The sequence below is a fragment of the Chelmon rostratus genome, chromosome 7 (genome assembly GCF_017976325.1).
Source record: "Chelmon rostratus isolate fCheRos1 chromosome 7, fCheRos1.pri, whole genome shotgun sequence".
NCBI lineage: Eukaryota > Metazoa > Chordata > Actinopteri > Chaetodontiformes > Chaetodontidae > Chelmon > Chelmon rostratus.
In genome coordinates, this window is record NC_055664.1 from 16,258,925 (window position 1) to 16,277,646 (window position 18,722).

At 46.5% G+C, this 18,722-nt stretch overlaps 1 protein-coding gene across 1 annotated transcript in view; it reads left to right on the forward strand.

Moving 5' to 3' along the window:
• The window catches only part of sik2b (salt-inducible kinase 2b), a 44,620-nt gene extending 27,271 nt beyond the window's left edge, over positions 1-17,349 (forward strand). The window contains exons 5-15 of the mRNA XM_041940516.1: positions 781-905; positions 1,317-1,440; positions 4,347-4,573; positions 5,570-5,722; positions 6,195-6,353; positions 8,081-8,312; positions 8,421-8,714; positions 10,543-10,700; positions 11,508-11,621; positions 11,888-11,964; positions 12,676-17,349. Of these exons, the coding sequence (XP_041796450.1) occupies positions 781-905; positions 1,317-1,440; positions 4,347-4,573; positions 5,570-5,722; positions 6,195-6,353; positions 8,081-8,312; positions 8,421-8,714; positions 10,543-10,700; positions 11,508-11,621; positions 11,888-11,964; positions 12,676-13,315 (2,303 nt within the window). The 3' untranslated portion in view covers positions 13,316-17,349. The remainder of the gene's footprint in view (positions 1-780; positions 906-1,316; positions 1,441-4,346; positions 4,574-5,569; positions 5,723-6,194; positions 6,354-8,080; positions 8,313-8,420; positions 8,715-10,542; positions 10,701-11,507; positions 11,622-11,887; positions 11,965-12,675) is intronic.
• Positions 17,350-18,722: the final 1,373 nt, after the last annotated feature.

An 18,722-nucleotide genomic window follows, 5' to 3' on the forward strand; every position in this document is an offset into this window, starting at 1 on the left:
AAGGATTTCAGTTATGAGAATACAATTTCTGTAGATGCACCAGTCATTGTAGCTGCAGTATCACCAGTCTTGTAAAACCAAATGAGGAAGAGGAGACAAAGGATCATTTACTGGAGAAGGTTTGAGAAGGAGGGAGGGAGAGTGATACGAAGTAATAGAAAAAAAGGGGGCTGGCAGAGTAATTGCAGCCACACTAGTTGGCTCGGTGTAATTTGGAAGATATTACTGCAGCTTTTAGTTGGATTTTAATGAAAGGCAGACGTGAACTTCTCAGCGTTTTGTGTGTAACTTGCGTGAGTATAAGTTAGACTTTTCTGTCGTGTTCCTCCAAAGAGTCAAATCAGAGTTTCAGTCACTCGACAGACAGCCAATCGACGCACAGCACTGGTGACCTCACGTCAGTCTCCGGGGGAGGTTACCTCATACAGCGGCCCATTTCCTCAACGTACAAATATGTGGCTCACATATTACATTATGCAAAACCTGCAGACCTCATGGAGACGCTGACAAACCCTCAGTCACAGGGCATAACCCACCTTTGTTCTGGACATTTTCTTTGTGCACTTGGAGCTCTTCAGATCACCGCAGCCCGAATGTAGATATCCTCCATGTGCCTAATCTCTTCCCTCTCTACAGTCACAAGTAATACAGTTAGAGGTTTTCTGTTTCATACGGCACCATGTGTAAAGCAGTTCTTGGAATGGCCTTCAGAGTTTTAATGTTTAAATTATTTTTACCTTTCCTCCAACTTCCCACCCCCGCCATTTTCCCCCCGTGTAGATTTCGGATTCGGGAACTTCTTCCAGCCCGGGGAGCCTCTGGCCACATGGTGCGGCAGCCCGCCTTATGCTGCTCCAGAGGTCTTTGAGGGCCAACAGTATGAGGGCCCACAGCTGGACATCTGGGTAAGATGAGTGAGTGCATGAAGCACACGATTGCACCACATCATTTTGAATGCACTGAACTGCAACTCGTTGATCTCTTTACTTGAGTGCAATTTTGTTCAGCATTTACTTCGCTAAGCCACAGGAAATCAGCTGATGCGATTCATTTTTGAGAATTATTATATAACATCACAATGAAAATAAAGTCTGGGTGATTGAGTCAGCAGCTTTTGCTCCTGTCATATGGCGCTGGCTTCCCAGCTGCAAGTCATTTGTCATATTTTTGCATGTTTCTGTTGTGTCAGGGCCATGCATTCGTGTGTACAGTATGTACACGCAAACAGTCTTGATATTATTAACATCCAGACACCTCTGACAGGTTTATCCACCGCCCTGACCTTGTTCTCTGTTTGCATCTTTTCATGTTGACAGAGTATGGGGGTGGTGCTATATGTGCTGGTGTGTGGAGCGTTGCCCTTCGATGGGCCCACTCTGCCTGTGCTTCGACAGAGAGTCCTAGAAGGAAGGTTTCGCATCCCCTATTTCATGACTGAAGGTAAGAAGAGCCGCCTCTCTGGGATATTAAACACAAAATAAGATTGGAGACTAAGCCACCTCCAAGCCCTCCGTACCGCACGTTCCTGTAAATTTGCACGCATGCATCTGTGAGACACCTTCCAGCCTTTTTTATCATGGTATGTCGTCGGGCCGAGGCGAAAATGGCACAAGAATTCCTGAGGGACAGTGGATCACCATACATACATTAATGTTCACCGGCAGCCTCTCTTGTGGGTGGGGGGGTCATTTCATTACGAGAGAGCATTAGGCTGATTTGACGGGGATACAGTGGGAGACACTCTGTCATTGTCCTCTGCAATGTGTGTACGTGCGTCAGTGTGTATGTGCACGCAGGCCGCGGGGTGAGTCAGATTGGCTAACTGTCTCAGAGCAGCCCTGCTGTTAGCGGCTGTGCTAGCTAGCTGGCAGCAGATTAAGTCCAGAGCTGGAGCTGTTTATGTAACCTGGTGAAGAGCCAGTGACGCCTTCCAGCAGCTTGCCTGTCTGTCTCTCCGAGCAGACTCTGCCTGTCTGTTTGTACGTCTGTCTGACTCATGCTCTCTATCTGTGAGACATCTTCCTGTCCGTCTGTGGCCCTGTCTGTTTCTCCTGTCTTGTTTCTCTGTATCCCATCTGCAAGTCTGCAGCACTTTCTCCACGGGGGGTGTGGTGAGAGAGTCCACCAGATTTCTTTTTTTTCTTTTTCTTTTCCGTTCAGGACCTTGAAACAGTTAAGACATAATGGGAATGTAGGAGTGTAAAGTCGGCTCAGTGGCCAAACTGACACTCAAACCCACCTCCCCACCCCCAGTCCAGCCCCAGTTCCCCGAACAAGGAGAACAGAGTGTGCCGATTTCCTCATCCATCTCATCTCTTCTTGTTTCTCTCGCCGGCCAGCCCTGTGGTACACGGCACAGCCTCGCACCACACAGTAAACTCTCACTGAAACATCTCAGCGCTGTGACAGTTGTGGTCTACTCCCAGCTTACTGAATTAATAACAACAGTAGATGTTGTTTTATGTTTCTCCTGCTGTTGTGCAGGCCCGGTAGATAGCACAGAACATCCTAGAGTCAAGTTATCCAGAAGAACAAACAACTCGATCTCTGAGTTTGTATCCTGTATGTGTGCATGACATTTGCTTCACAAGTTCCCAGAGTCCCGATCCATCACCCAAAATCCACCATCCTGAGGACACTAAATCAACAATGATATAAAACTGAGAAAAGCAGCACACATTTGGAATTTGTGCCTTGAGAAATGACTCAATTATTAATTTTTTTGCAGCTCTCTGATAAGTGAGAAAGTGGTTCAGCTTGACTCCCATTTGAAAACAAAAATACATGCGTTGCCTTTTAAGCGTAGCTGCTGGTGGCATTTGTTTTTGCGTCTGTCTTGTGTTGCAGCAAGCTAGCCAATCACAGCCCGCACTGAAACAAAACAGGGTGTCGGTTGTGAAATTCAAGTGAAATCTGGTGATGTTTCAAGCTTCAGATTGCAGCATTTCATTCACAAATGTCTTCATGTCGGGTTATGCTCATGTTTCATCGTCATGCGCTGCGGTTACATTTTTTAAATATCATTTATAAGCGCCTGTGTATGATACAATCAGTGAAATAGAGAACGTAAAGTCAGCCTCAGTACCTACTCTCTGCTGTTCAGCTCCTCACTTAGAGTGCTGTGCTCCTTCATTGGGGGACATGGTGTAACTCTACACCACTGGGACATTGCAAGTGTTAACTGGGATGGTTGTGTGGTTAAGTCATGGTGGTGTAACCTACTGGCTAAGAACAGTGTGTCAATCAATCAGCCAGAGAAGCTGGGCGGTTATGCAGCGTCGGCCTCTTTACATAGTCCAAGCTTCCCTTTGAAAAATGTGCTTAGCTTCAGCTGTTGCTATAAACACGGCTGTAGCAACGAGCAGAGCCTGAGTAACTTCTGGGTCGAACAAATTGTACCGTATTGTATTTGAAGCAGGTTGTAACTTAGCAGCTGCATAAGCTGCTAAGATGTCACAGCATGATGTAAAAGGGCGGTGAAGGGCGCGCTGCTTATGCACATAATGGGGGGAAAAAAAATTGAGTCGGCTGAACCGCCGACCACGAGGTAGAAAGAATGTGATGTAAGCAGACGTTTGTAGAGCAGGGCAACTGGGAAGAATGCGAAGCAGGGAGTTAATGTTGGCAGCCAGGTCCTTGGGATTATGAACTGCTGAGGCCTCTCTCCTAACTCTGACAGAAGTTAAGTAATATTAACCAAAAATGACTGATCCTGTGAAGTGTCACTTATATCTGAGAAGTTTAATTGCTGTGCCTCAAGACAGTATGTTAATTAGCTTTAACAATGTACTTCAATGTCCCTTAATGATGGAACATGACTACTGTAGAGATGATTCATTTTAAAAATATATCTCTGGGTTTATCTGTTGAAATTACACCCGTTTGGCCTGAAGACCACAGCAGCAGGGTATATGGGTAAAGATGGCCTGTGGCGGGCAGGAATGCAGTGCAGGCTGTAGGGCTGGCAGGCCAAAGCGCCACAGCCAGGGGAGCTGTAATCCTGTTCAGAACCCAGCTGTGTCTGACGTCAAACTCATCTCGCCACTAACTAGAGGTGAGGAGCTCTCATTAGGAGGGGAGGAAAGAAGAAAGAGAGAGTGTAGACACACAGTTTAGAAGTGACGGAGGAAAAGAGATTTAGCATTTACAGTTATTTCTGCCCCACTTCATCTGGGCCGCTTTGACGAGGACTCGACGCTTTGTGGCTTAATTTGCTTCATGATAGCTTACACACAAAGTGCTCAGTGTGATCGAACACAAGCAACAATTTCCTTTTCTTAAAAAGTGGTGAAATGCTATAAAAACCTTCTCACATCCCCTGTGATTGTTCTTTCCACCCCTCGCAGACTGTGAGCACCTGATCCGCAGGATGTTGGTCCTGGACCCATCGAAGCGTCTGACTGTGGCCCAGATCAAGGAGCACAAGTGGATGGCTCTGTATGTTCCCGTACAGAGGCCTGTTCTGTACCAACAGCCTCTGTCTACTGAGGGCGAGGCAGGTGTGGGAGAGTACAGCGAACAGGTCCTTCGCCTGATGCACAGCCTTGGCATCGACCAGCACAAGACGATAGAGGTGAGGGCTGAGCTGGAGGGAGGACTGTGCTTTATTTATTCAACAGGGGTATAAAGGGGTGAGGTTTAAAGGTCAGGGCCTCAGACTGTGAAAACTAGACGCTGGATGTGCATCGCTGTACACATGCAGGAAACAGAATTCTCTCTGTGCATCCAAGCAGAATGGCTGGTGTGAAGGTGAGTGCCCAGCAGCACAGCTGAACAGCATATAAATAGATACAAGCTGGATAAAAATAGGTGGAATAAGGCCCTCTTTCTTGTGGCAGATTGAATCATTTAGAGGCCCCAGGCAAACCCGGGCATGGGGCCTTCCTTGTGCCTGATTCTTTCCCAATTTGAGAATATTATTGGCTGCTAACTGGACAAGCCAGTGGGGGAAAGTGGCAAAGTACTTTTTGTGAAACGCTTCTTTTTTTCCGATAACAGCTGCTTATTTTATTCACCCCAATGGGAAATTGCAGCGTTACAGCAGCTGAGTCACACGTGAATCACAGAACAAACAACATAAGGGCATTCAAAGAGGTAGAGACTGTAAGAAAATTGAATAATGAAAATATAAATGATTCAAATGTTAACTAGAAACTGAACTGAAACTATGATTTAGGACTGTAAATGGGGCGAGCTTGCAGCCTAATGGGTAGTTTAGCAGTAAAATTAATTTGTAATAGTCAGTAAAAATATCACAGTGATGATATGCGATTGGAAAATAAAAGGAAAATATATCAACTCCATTGAACACACCACAAGCTCTGCATCAGTGTAATGGAAAGCTGTAATTTCTCTGCAGTACAGGGCGTGTGCTGCCTTTTCTTTAAATACAGTCCAGTTATTGTGTTTTTAATCTACACTCTGCTCTTTAGCAAAGCAATAACCCGATTTCAGTGAAGAATTATCTATGTTAAGAGCTGTCACAGTTAAGTCATCCAGAGAGGAAGGTGTGCTCCAGTAATAACTTCAATTACAGACGTCGCCATTTATGTTGTCTGTCACCCTCCAGTCTCTGCAGAACAAAAGCTACAACCACTTTGCTGCTATCTACTACCTGCTGGTGGAGCGGCTCAAGGCCCATCGCTGCAGCTTCCCCGTCGAACAGCGGCTCGACGCCCGCCAGCGACGGCCCAGCACCATCGCTGAGCAGACTGTCGTCAAGGTAACCACAGGGTTACGAGGGGGTTCTGAATAACCATTTCAGAGATTACCATCTCCACACCTCCCTGATCAAAGCTCTATTATTCACACCTGCACCCAGGAACAAACAACCGGACAGACACGGCCCATCCGTTCATTTATCCTGCCAGGTTCTGTCTTCACCTGGCCTCTCCCAGTCTTTTCTGCCCAGCCTTGATCTTACTGCTTCTCCCTCACTTACATTATTCATTATTTTATTTTCTTTGTCCGCTGTCTCTTCTTAGCAACACTGTGCAATTTCTCTTTCATTTCCCTCACCATGTCGGAGCTGGCTTTTGTGTCTCGTTTGGATTATAAAGTCAAATTCACAGCAGCTCAATTTTGTCGTAATTGGATTATTATCAAGGATGTTGTTAAGTATTGGCTGTGAATTGGGAGGTTTTTTGATGTAATGTCAAAGACTCTCTCTGTCTCTGTTTTCTCCCTCTCTGCAGTCGACCAGTGGTTCAGCCCAGGTGGGTTTAATCCCGCAGGGTGTTCGTCTGCTGCGCTCCCCTGCTGTGCCCCAAGCCTCCTCCGATGCTTTCACCTTCCCCCAGACTGCATGTCCCCTGGAGCAGAATTTCATGGTGGAGGACGTCAACACGCCCAAAGTAGGTCCAATACCAGTAAAAAAAAAAGAAAAAGAAAAAGGGTGAGGCTTCGGGGGCATGGGTGTTGTTTTGTTTGTGTGTTCGTCCCCTGCACTCAAATGACGGCTCACTCACATCCAGCCTGTCGGTCGTGGAAGTTGCAGTTATTACGGTTGTTATCAGCCTGCACAAGTATGTCCTGAAAAAATGATCCCGATAAGCTTGACAGTGATTCGCTTTGATAAGCATATCCGCTCACTGTGAATCAGAACTGTCTGTGCATGCTTGTGTGTGTGTGCGTGTGCATGTGTGTGTGCGTGTGTGTGTGTGTCAGACTCCTTTGAGGTTTCGAGCGCTGGCTTGCTCCGTCAACCTGCCAGAGTGCAGCTGACTTGTTCTGTTATGTAAGAACTCAGCCAGCACTCACATCAGACAGGACAGCTGCCTGTCCTGAACAGCTTCTACACACACACACACATACACACGCACACACACACACACACACAGTGCTCTTCCTCTTTCTCTGTTTATCTGTGCCAACCAGCGACCTTTTTCTCCAGACCTGTTGTTGAGCTGACCAACTATTAGAGAACACAGACACCAGTGGTCTGAGTTGACGGCCTCACACACCTGCAGGGCTACACACACACACACTCACACACATACACATACACATACACATACACAGCAGTATCATTCTTCAAGATAGATTTCTTTTCCATCCCACCCCCTCTCCTGGCTCCAATAAAGAGTGATGTGTATGTTGTTTTATGTGTGTGCGAGTGTGTGTCTGTGGTAAGCAGAGAGAGCGAGACAGAGGGTGCGTTATCTGCGTGAATGGAGCCTGGTTATGTAAGCAGTCCTGTGATGATGATGATGATGATGTGACCTAATGCGAAGCTGAGTGAACACACATGGACAGGAAGCTGCTGTGCTGCTCCAGCGATCTCACCGCGGTGACCCTCCTACCCATCAGCCAACAGCTCATCTTTTCTTTTTTAGTTTTTTGGCTCTCCTGTTGTTTCACATTTTTTCTTTTCCATTCAGCTTCTTCGCTCCCTCTCTCCTCTTCCTCATCCTTTAACTTCACTCTCCATTTAAGAGCCCTCCACCCTTTTCCATCGTCTATTTCTCAATGTCGTTTTCCCCTTCTTATTCTCTGTGTGTGTGTGAGTGTGTGTGTGTCAGTTGAGTAACAGCATTCCTCTCCCAGCACACTACAGAAAGCAGATGGGGAATTGGGCAAAGTTGCTCTTTCTAGGCCAACACCAGGCTTTCCGGTTGCTGCGGCCACTCATGCAGATGATCTTTGTCTGTGTGTGTGTGTGTGTGTGTGTGTGTGTGTGTGTGTGTGTGTGTCAGTCACACAGCACTTTCAGTCAAAGCTCACTTCCTGGCCCTGCATTCCTTAATCCCCACCCTCCACCTCTAGGCCAACACGCAGGCCTGTCTACATGCTGTAACACACACACACACACTCCCAGTATGACACAAACTGTGGTGAGTGGAGGGAAAACTGTGGGAGGAGAGTAACTAATGGAGCCCTCATTCTCAGTATGGTGGTCGCCTTTTGTCCATGTGGTCCAGTGCAAATGGATTTATTGTGTGTGTGTGAGATGTGTGTGTGTGTGTTTAAGATGCCTGATTTGACTAACAACGTGTCCCGGCTCGTGCTTTTTTCTTCCTGGCACAGTCAGTTTTGGATGTATGGTTATTGCTCTCCCTCTTTTTTTTCTCCACCCACCTAGGTGAACGGCTGCCTGCTGGACCCCCTGCCTCCCCCCACTGTCCTCCGCAAGTCCTCCACCTCGTCGCCTAGCAACATGATGGAGACGTCCATCGATGAGGGCATCGAGACCGAGGAGCCAGACGCGGAGGATGATCCGCCCCACCTGCTCTCGGCCTACCAGACAGCTCGGTTCGGCCAGCGGCGACACACCCTCTCTGAGGTGACCAACCAGCCGGGGCCTTCCAACCAAGGTATGACGTCACCTGATGAAACGCTCACCTGTAGACGCATGCATCGGACGCTGAAACGAAGCTGGTTTTCTAGATCACTTGAACTGAATGAAAACATTTGTCCCCCAGGTAAATTATTCACTCTAGGCCACAACCCCTCCATGGGTAGCGTGGACTCGGACATCGGCTACGACATGGGCTCCATGCACAGCGACCTCGGCCTGCTGGAGGACCCCCCCTCTCTCAGTGAGGTGGTAACGGCCAGCAGCCCCGCCCCCACTGTCACCCCTACGCCTTTCTTGAGCGCTCGGCCCGCCAACCCAGCAATGGCCGCCCTGACTTCCCAGCATAGGGAGGCGCACAACCGCTCCCCCATCAGCTTCAGAGAAGGACGCCGTGCCTCTGACACCTCCCTCACCCAAGGTCAGAACCACCATGTTAATTTATCTTTCCTTTCCTCCATATCTGTTCATTCTTCTCTTTGGACTGTCTCTCAAATCACCCACTTCTCTAAATGCACTCAGACTATTAAGGTCCTCGCCAAGTATCTGCAAATCCACCTTAAAGGGGAACTGCACCGGTTTTGCTTGTTGACCTGTTCTGACTTTTGACTCTGATGGAGCTGCATGAAAGCCTGTTAAACTGCCTTGAGTGATGTCACTTGAGTCAGCGTCAGTTTGGTTTGAGGACCAAAAATTTGACAATGGAAAGAATTTAAAAAGTGAGCTCATCAGACCTCTGCAGCCCATATCTCTGCTTGATAGCAGCTCGGAGCTTAGTTAGCCGCTACTAGCATAATGCAAACAAATCTCTGGCTGGCGGTCAAGTTGCATTGTGCATACTTCAATTTTGATGCTTTTTGCTGCCTTACTTAACAGTCAATAATATCCATATACTGAATAAAATCCCTATAGCCCCATCGACACAGCTAAATGCAGCAAAGTTCAGCTGTGCTCTCGAGAGATCATGCTGAAAGACATTCTGTGACTTATAGAAAATCACTGTCTTAAGTGGAAGTGAACAAGACAGGTTGAGTGAAAAGCTTCGAAATCCCAGTCAGTGACAACTGTCAATTAAATGCCAGATACGACACGTCTCCTTAAGCTCAGTCACTACAAACTGCAGAGAGCTTGATGTATCGAGTGTCACAGTGCATATGTCTGAGGCTCCAGGATCCACAGAGCACTGGAGCACCATTCAAGAGGAAGAGCATTGAGTCTTAAGACACAGATGCAACACCCTCACACCCTGCTGCACACACACACATATATATATATATATATATATATATGTACTGCCTTCTGGATAAAAGTGCCTCATTCCCACTCCCCCCTCCTCCTTTTCACACCCTTTTTTCCCCCCGTCTCTTCCTCCTCTCTGTTGCCTTCTCTCATCCTCTCCAGTCCCTCTGACGACTACCACGGTGATGATTCACGTTATGAATCACAGACAGATATTTGAAGGTTTCAGCCCACATCTCTCTCTCTCTTCCCCCTTCTCTCTCTCTATCCATCTCTTTTCCCTCGCTCTCTGTACCGCTCGTTCTCCGTCTTGCTTTTCTTTCTCTTTTCAAAGTTTCAGTCTGCAGCAGGCAGGATTTGTCTTTTACTCCACAACAGAGAGGAAGAGGAGCCGAGATATAAGAAGGGATATTAGCCAACCTATCCACCTCTCCATTTTTCTTCCTTTACAGCTACATTATTCTGTGCTTGCCGGTTGTAAATCACCTGCGCTTTAGTAGAAACTATAATTATAGCTTTAAAATGTGTTACTTCCTTGGCTCCACATTGACAGGCTGCACTGTGTACTCCCAGTTGGTATTTGCAGTTATTTATATATTTATTTTTCGTAATCCTCTTTGGAGAGTGTTGATGCGGTGGATTCTTTTGCGTCAGACCGCTGACTCTTGTTTTAAATAACTCCCACCATCACGGTGAGTCAGGTCCTGTCGTTCACAGCCACCGCTCATCACCACTGGATGGGTCTTATCAGAGCCACTTCACACAGATACTGTCACATGTGCACACACGAACACACACACCCACAGCGGCTCATGACGTACATCCAGACACATTGTCAGTAGGGGCGATGAAAAGTGTGAACCGGCCAGCCAGTTTGCTAACGTCAGTGAGGATTAAGCCCGACTCTCTGACCGGATGGAGCCTCTGACATCCTGTTATGAAGAGCTGTTGGATCAGCTGCAGAGAATCAATACTGACTTCGTATTGTTGGGATTTGTTTGTGCTCTCAGGTCTGGTTGCGTTTCGGCAGCACCTCCAGAACTTGGCGAGGACCAAAGGCATCCTGGAGCTAAACAAAGTCCAGATGCTAGTGGAGCAGATGGGCTCCGGGGAAGGGGCCGCCATGGGCCCCCTGGGACCACAGCACCACTTGCACAACCTCCTGGAGGTCAGTTTATGCATAATCATACAAAAACACACACGCATATCTTTCACTCATACCCATTCCTTCCCAAACCCGTTCTCAGCCTCAGCCCCTCGACTATCCTCACCCCATGTTGGCCAGAGAAAAAAAACAGGCACCCAGGCTGTTGTGTAACCCCAGGAGAGGCAGCCAACTGTGGCTTGTTTACTGTCTCCCGTCCCCCTGGGGCCTGGAGCCTGGAGCCTAGGCCAAAGTGAATGCAGCCATTGTTGAAGTCAGTCAGACTTAACCATAGTAGTGACTGGCACTCAGTAGGCCCAAACTGCAATCGCGCACAAAGACGGGCACACATAAACACAAAATAATACACTCACATGAACACACTGCAAGGGGAGCCATTTGAGGAAAGAGCCGTATCCCTTCCTGTAAAAAAAAAAGAAAAAAGAAAAACACACAAAATTAATTGTAGATGCAGACAAGATCTATCGTTTTACCATCTCTCATAATGCAATAACGCAGCTCTTTGTTGGTTATGATGCTCAGGCCCCATCATCCTTTTAATTTGCTTTCATTTCATTTAACTACTGTGTAATCCCTGTGGTACATGCCATTTAGAGAAAGGCATCTGGCTGATCAGTCACCACACAGGCATTTGGGCAGGAGACAGCATGGATAATCCAGTTACACCGCACGATGAAGCACCCAGACCCTGACACAGCTTTATTAACTGACGGGAGAGGGGATCTGGGATACGCGTGTCCACGTGCACGAGCGCACAAGTGCACGAGCGTAAACGCCCCTTGTTCTAATGCTTTGTGTTTTTGATCGAAGGGCGAGGCATCCAAGCAGCAGGAGGGCCTAGCTTTATACCAAGGTGGGCTGCATCCACCTCTCCTGTCCCGCAGACAGAGTTTGGAGACACAATACCTCACTCATAGACTACAGGTACAGTCTAACACCAACTACACTCCCTCATTATGACTTTATTCAACCGATTTATTACAAGTTTATGATATAGATACAGATGAGTGTTCCGATCTGTCTTCCCCTCTCAAGCCAAACAGCTGCTTTGTGTAACATTCAGTGATATCGGTTGGAAATTCACAGATTTTTAGAAATGATGCAACAGTGCTGCAACAGTTTGAAGCCTGTTACCATGGTAATTATCTTAAACAACAGTCACGAGTCCCAATCTCTCCTCTGCCCAAAAGGCCAACAGTCCTGCTAGCTGCCAACTATTCTGCAAGGAGACTCCTCGAAGTTTAGAGCAACAGCTGCAGGAGCACAGGTAAATCACGCCGTGAACGTCTGCTTCACACATTTTCTCATTTTTCTTTATTTCCATCTTCTGAAGTATTTTCAGTGTTTTTCTCTTGTGTTGATTTAGCTGTGGTGACCTTTCACTGCTGGAAGAGTTTATGTGGAGCCAAAAAAAGCATTTGCAATTATTTGCAATAAGAGTTAGTCATACATTGTAGTTTGGCAACATGAATGGAACTTTTTTTAATCACCCAGGAACGAAACTGCTGTCAGAGCAACAACGACCATTTGTTGTGCCATTCATTCACCCTGACACTGCGACCGTGTCAGCTGATTTCTCGATAGAAGGGGGTTATGTTGTTTATGTTTTGCCTTAACTTTGTCTGTAACAACTGACATTTTTCTGATGCTAATTATTTTGGATTTAGCCAAATAGCAAGCTAGCTCTGTAGGAAGATCGACCCCGTTCCTAGTCCCATATATCAAGCTCTGATTGGTTGACTGTTTCTCTGACCGTCAAAGAGCACCACAGACCTACTTGAATCGCTGAACATATTGATGATGTGGGCAACGATTCAGTGGTCGGGGACCAGGCAAACAATTACTGCCACATGTGCAAAATGTGCAGGAAACGCCACGAATTCAGCGTTTTGGCTTCCCATAAATGCGTAAATTGTACATTGTGTTTTGCTCTCACCTTGTGTTGATTCAAAGTGTTGTGGTACTGCTCTCTCCGCAGACTGCACCAGAAGAGGATGTACCTGCAGCAGTCACAGGGCATGGGGCTGCAGGCCTACTTCAACCAGATGCAGATCGCTGAAGGATCCTACCCGACAGGCAGCCCTGCTCTGGACCCGGCGGCATCCCAAAGTTCCCCTCAGGGCCCCCCTTTGTCAGCTGCCCACCAGCCTCAGCCCCAGCAGCAGGGCAGTCCTCAGGCCTCACCTCCATTCAGCCACCCCCATAGCCTGAGCCCTTTGATGGAACCGGGTGAGGGGCTAGTCTATGATCCCTACATGAGCCACCACCACTACACCCAGCACCTGCCCCCTGGATCTCACCTCCACCACCTCCATAATCCCCAGCCCCATGAAGGCCCTGCCAGCGGGCTGGCCTTCAGCTACCCTCCAGGCTGTGAGCAGCAGGTCCTGGGGCCTTCCACTGAGGCTCTTCTCCCAGAGCAGTATGAGTTCCCATTGGACCCCGCCTTGCTGCCCCCACCCGCTCCAGGAGAGGCAGAGGCCGCAGCTATGGCCGGGGTTTTGGCCGGTCCGGCGCAGTCAGACGGCCTGGGCCTGCCCGAGCTGCAGAGCTCCCTCCTGGACAGTGAGATGATGGAGACCGTGGACTCCCAGCATGGCTTCGTACTGGTCAACTAAAGCAAGCTGAGGGGTTATTAGAAAGCAGTATTAAGCAATGAGAACCCACGCAGCACTAAGAGCAGAGAGAATGGAGATATAAGTGGAGGCCACAACCGTAGCAACAGGGAAGGAGAAGTGTTAACTTTTGTACGACTAATACAAACTTCATTTCTTAGTTGTGACGAACCTCAGACGACCTTTCTACCAAAATCCTCCCTTAGCCTACCTCCCTTTCTCCCTCTCCTCCTCTGTTCTCGTTCTCATCAGCTCTGTGAGGCAGGAAAGGGTCCGATATGTGGCACAGCGTGAGCTTCGCCCCGCTGACTTGGCGAGACCGCTGTTGTCACGGACGTTGTGCCACCTGTGAGGACTGCGCCGTGCAGCCGGGGGGGGGGGCGTGCTGCACATCCTGGAGGCTGCCAGAGTGCAGCATTTCACCTAGAAATGGTTTGGAAGTGAACTAATTTAGGACTGACTGACAGGCAACCAAAAGGACAATGGCTGGCAGTGCTTTTTGTATTTAAAATAGGACACCATCGACAACAATAGACTGGTTCTTAAAACACTTTAGTGCATTTTTTTTATTTCAGTAGATAAAAAAAACAACTGAACAAGAGAAAATGGCCCTCATTTATCACGGTACCATGGATGTCTCCGCAAATTCATGTGTTAAAGGTGTTTTTGTTTTTTTGTCCTCTGTATAGAAAGGATCTCACACACTAATGTGAGCGCAAAGGCTAACGCGATGGTCGTATTCGTAGGTTTCAACACTAATATATACAGTATTCCTCCAGAAAAAACGTCAGGCTACTCTTGTTTGTCATTTCTCTAAACAAACAAATACCTGAAACATGCGGAATGAAGCACCAGGCTGGTGAGTAACGCACCATTTGTCGAGCTGCATTTGTGCTTTGAACGGCGCTAAACTCTCTCCAAGCTATTTTTAGTTGACTGACTAAATGAAAATAATAGAACGCCGATCTGTAGCTGCAGGGTTTCGTGTAGGCTATGTGACATGAATAGCTTTAGTTTTCTTTGTGTTTTTTGTGACTTGTAACTACTGATCCTGATTCATTTCTTACACTACTGAACCGCTGCTTCACCTTTCCATCCGATTGCACACACTCGCCAGGTTTCATTCTACTCAACACGATGAGAGATAATTACCAGTTTTAGCAGGAGAAATGGCCACGCGTCTATTTAACAGTTGAATTGTGGGTCACGTGTTTGCCTGATAAATGAGGGCTGATGTAATTAACGTGCATTTGGTTGAGAAGTAGCGGTGTTAGACAGTCAATATTATTCTATTTTTGTGGCAATACTGAAGCAATATTAATCTTTAATGTTTGAGGGATTGTGAATGGAAGACTCACCTGTACAGCCAACTCTGATTGGTTCCCGGGGACCTCTGAGTCGTCAGCAGTGACATCACTTGAGCTGATGATGTAACCAGGAGATAATCTCTCACTCGCTCGTCCTGGAAGTGCAGGGACAAGCCTGGAGACAGAGTGTGTGTGTGTGTGTGCGTGCGTGCGTGTGTGTTTGCACAATTCATACTTCAAATTTGTCAAATCATTTGTCGTCATTACTGAAAAAGACAAACACTGTATTGACGTCTCCACTCAGAAAAACACAAACTGTGCTCTTCCTTCGGTGCGCAGTCGTAGCTTTTAGATTAATTCTGGTTTACATCCTCAGTGCTCCAGTCGTGCCTCTGTGTTGTTTTCTTGATGAACCGTGTTTAGAATAATGGAACGACCCCTGCATTAGATTTCATGAAAGAATGTTTCCTCTCTGACGCTGTGGCTGCTGTGAGATGAAGACCAGCAGAACGTCGGTCACCTGACACTGGATTTTTGACTACAGGCTCACCACCGCTCTTTGACTGACAGCAAGCCGGCAACAAGACGAGAGATCTTTTTGCTTTTTTTTGTTTTTGTTTTTTGAAGAGCACATAGACTGTGTTCAATCTACTTGAAGCGCACAGATGTAACTTCTCTGACAGATGATGATGATAATGATGAAAAAATAACCTGCTTTTCATTTTAAGAACAGGACGGCGAGCGTCAGACGGCTGAGATGAGATTATCAGACTGTGACCATCTGCAGACTGTTTGACCTTCAGAGGTCGCGGGTTAAACTGGAGGAGTGCTTGTAGTCAGATTAGCCTTCAGACAGGACAGGCGCTCTCAGTCAGTCGGCTGGACTGAGCAGATGTATCTCAGAGTTCTCTCAGACTCTAAATACAGATCTGATTTGACTCTTTACAGCTGCAGTTAACAGGCTGGAGAATATGGACCAACTGCGGTTGCAGTCCTGTGCAAGACCTGAAGGAAAAATCCACCCTGATATGCTTTTGACACTGTTTCACAACAGATTAGGGCTGCAGCTAATGATCAAATTGTCATCTGATTATTTTCTTGAGTAATCAATAAGTTGTTTGGGCTATAAAATGTCAGAAAGTAGTGAAAATCACAATTTCTCAGGGCCCAAGTATTCACATTGCTTTTTTTTGTCTGACGAACAGCCCAAACCTCAAACATGTTTGGTTTATTCTCATAGAAGAGGAAACTTAACAAGAAAACAGCCAAATTTCTGTCAGTTTTGCATAAGAAAAGCAGATTGACACTGTTGACAATGCACACGTTACTGCTGGCCTCTTTTGTTCTGAGTATAACTGATCACAGTGAGGTCTCAATGAGATATTTCTGGCATTGAACACAGCTATCAAGAAAATACCGACTTTTGATGTCAGTCCCTCAGGATCTTAGTGCAAATGCTCAGTGAGTCACCATTTAGCTCTGACATTTAACAGACCTACTAATAACTCCAGCAACAATGGCCTCGATAGGGCAAAGTGCACAGCGGCCACAAGACATGTTGCAAAACAGGTCTTGTGGTTGCATTAATAGTTCCACCCTGAAATTTACAAACTAGTTGGTTAGCTAAATATGTTTATATGGCCATACCACAGTTTACTGACAGGAATAAGCTCACACCCAGTTTGTGGGTCATGTTTGAAAGTGGCCTTTAGAAAGAGAAGTAGAAGAGTGAGGCAGGTTTTTAGCATAAAATAATAATTCTGGACTTTATGGAACGGCAGTGCAGGAGTACTGAAGGGTGGATTTCGTCTTCAAGGGAACATTTTGATGATTGTTTTCTTTCATTCTGTCAATGGTCAGGCTAGAACAGCTACAGGACGACCTGTGGAAGTTGAATACTGGAGCACTTTGTCAACGAGGGGAAGACGAGACGTAGCGGGAGAGGAGGAGGCGGCGGAGGTGGAAAAGGTTGCTATTGCTCTGCTGCTTCCTGGCAGATGAAACGAAGCGTAATCTGTAGGAAACACCTTTCTCCTCTCTCTCTTCCCCACCAATAATGGACACAAAACAAATTTCTTTCAACGAAAGACCAGACACAGTAACACTTTATCTGATTGTTGATTTTGATCCAAGACAGAGTAACTCTTTCTTTGTACAGATTAGAGGTGTAGTGAATCTTCGGTGCGCGCTCAAGTTGCGCCGAGGTTGAATTTTGTGTTGAACGTGAAAAGTGTTCAGTGTGCCTTTTACTTTTTTCAATCTGAATGAAGATTTTTGAATAGCGCCATTTGTTTCTGTTTGGACCCTTCTCTCGTTTATTTTATTACTTTATTTTTCTTTTCTGTATTTTTTTTTTTCTTTTCTTCCGAAAGTCAGTAGAGCCAGGTTTTACAAAGGTACAAAACCAAAGTCCCTCAGAAGTTTCCCTGTACGACCCACCGTGTGGAGTTTTGGAGCTTCTTTATCAGCTTCTCTACCGTGCTTTTTTTTGTTGTTGTTGGTCAATCAGTGTATGCCATTTAAAAGTATTATAGCAATATTTCTCTAGTTGAAGACTAAAGTCATGAAGATTCTAGTGGACGTGTTTGCGAGTATCATAATTTCACCTCCTGCTGATAAAACAAAAACATCAATCTATCAATAGAAATCCAGTTTTATATTTACCTTCATTGATGTTGACCACACATAAGCTAACTTGCTGTTGAGATTAAAAAAAGGTTTATTGAACATAAAAAAAAAAATCCTGTCTGTGTTTTCTTTTGTGTGTCGCTGAGCCACATCACTTCTCAGTGTGTTGTGGCAATACTTTAATATTTATTTACGGTTCGTGTTCATACTGGTTATTGAAACTACAGAGCTGACGCTTAAGCATTTTCTAGCAGACACTCTGCCATCTTCTCCACATAATCCAATTGTCCTGTAACTACAAACTGCAGCCGTCTGATAGCACCCCAGCGTTGCATGGTGTAGGCGTAGGTTAATGACCTGGAAAAATGAATCACACCGAGTGCTTCGTATAAACTGTTGAGTCACCGCTGAACCTGAAATCATTTCAACCAGAGCTAAAGCCCCCGGGGCGGCCGATCCAGCAGGAGCCGCAGGACTGGCTCTGTTGCATCATTTAAATATTTATATTCTCCAACGCCAGACTTCAACTGCTAACAAAAACATCTGTTCATAGAGGTAACACTGTCACGGTTCTGGCTATAAAGGTGTTGCATATTCCTGGTCGCAGCCTTAAATGACAGATATGCAGCTCTGTCTCATGACAAAAGAATAAGTAGAAGGATGTTAAGGCAGTCGGAGGAAGTACTTAAAAGGTCGTATATTTACCTGTCAGTACCTGGACAGAATTACCCTGAGGCTGTAAACTCTACCCATCTGCTCGACAGGTGAGGAGACAAAAGAAGCAATTGAGCGGAGTCGCTTTCAAGTGCTGGTTTGGCTGAGGTTAGCAGAGGGGAATTTACATAAAATCAAAGAGCGTACACAAAGTAATGATTTAGACACGTCCAACCCTGCAACAGGAGAGGAAACAGCAGCCATCCAGCCCAGAAAGCCTGACTGTTAGATGCTTCATTTCCTGCATGCTGCTCACTTCTTCTGTGTGTACACAACCACAAAAACTACCTAAAATCCAGCCAAGGAAGAGGGGCACTGCAAGGGCCAATCACACTTCAGCTCTGGACAATGCCCCGCCCCTGGGTTATATCACCTGCCCTCAGGGGAAAACTAGGGCAATTTGGTTAAACACAAATTGGCTTAGGAACACTCACCATGTAAAGCACCTGCATCGATAATTTCAGTCCCAAACATTTGTGCCACGAATCAGCAACACAAACTGACACCGCAGGCAATATGAGGAACTCGAGGGCGGATGCCTGCACCAACACAATGGAAGCGATGAACAGAATTTTATATGTGGTGCTTTTGATTCCCGAGGTACCAAAAAGGGTTTGCACACACATATTAATCAAACCGCTCCTTTAATCCAGTTCTCAGTCTGTAAGTCCAGCACAAGGAGATAATGTTGCAGCGTCCTTAATTATGCAAGGAGGGTTGAATCAAGGGCAACTGGACTCGGCCTCGCCTCTCATCCAGGG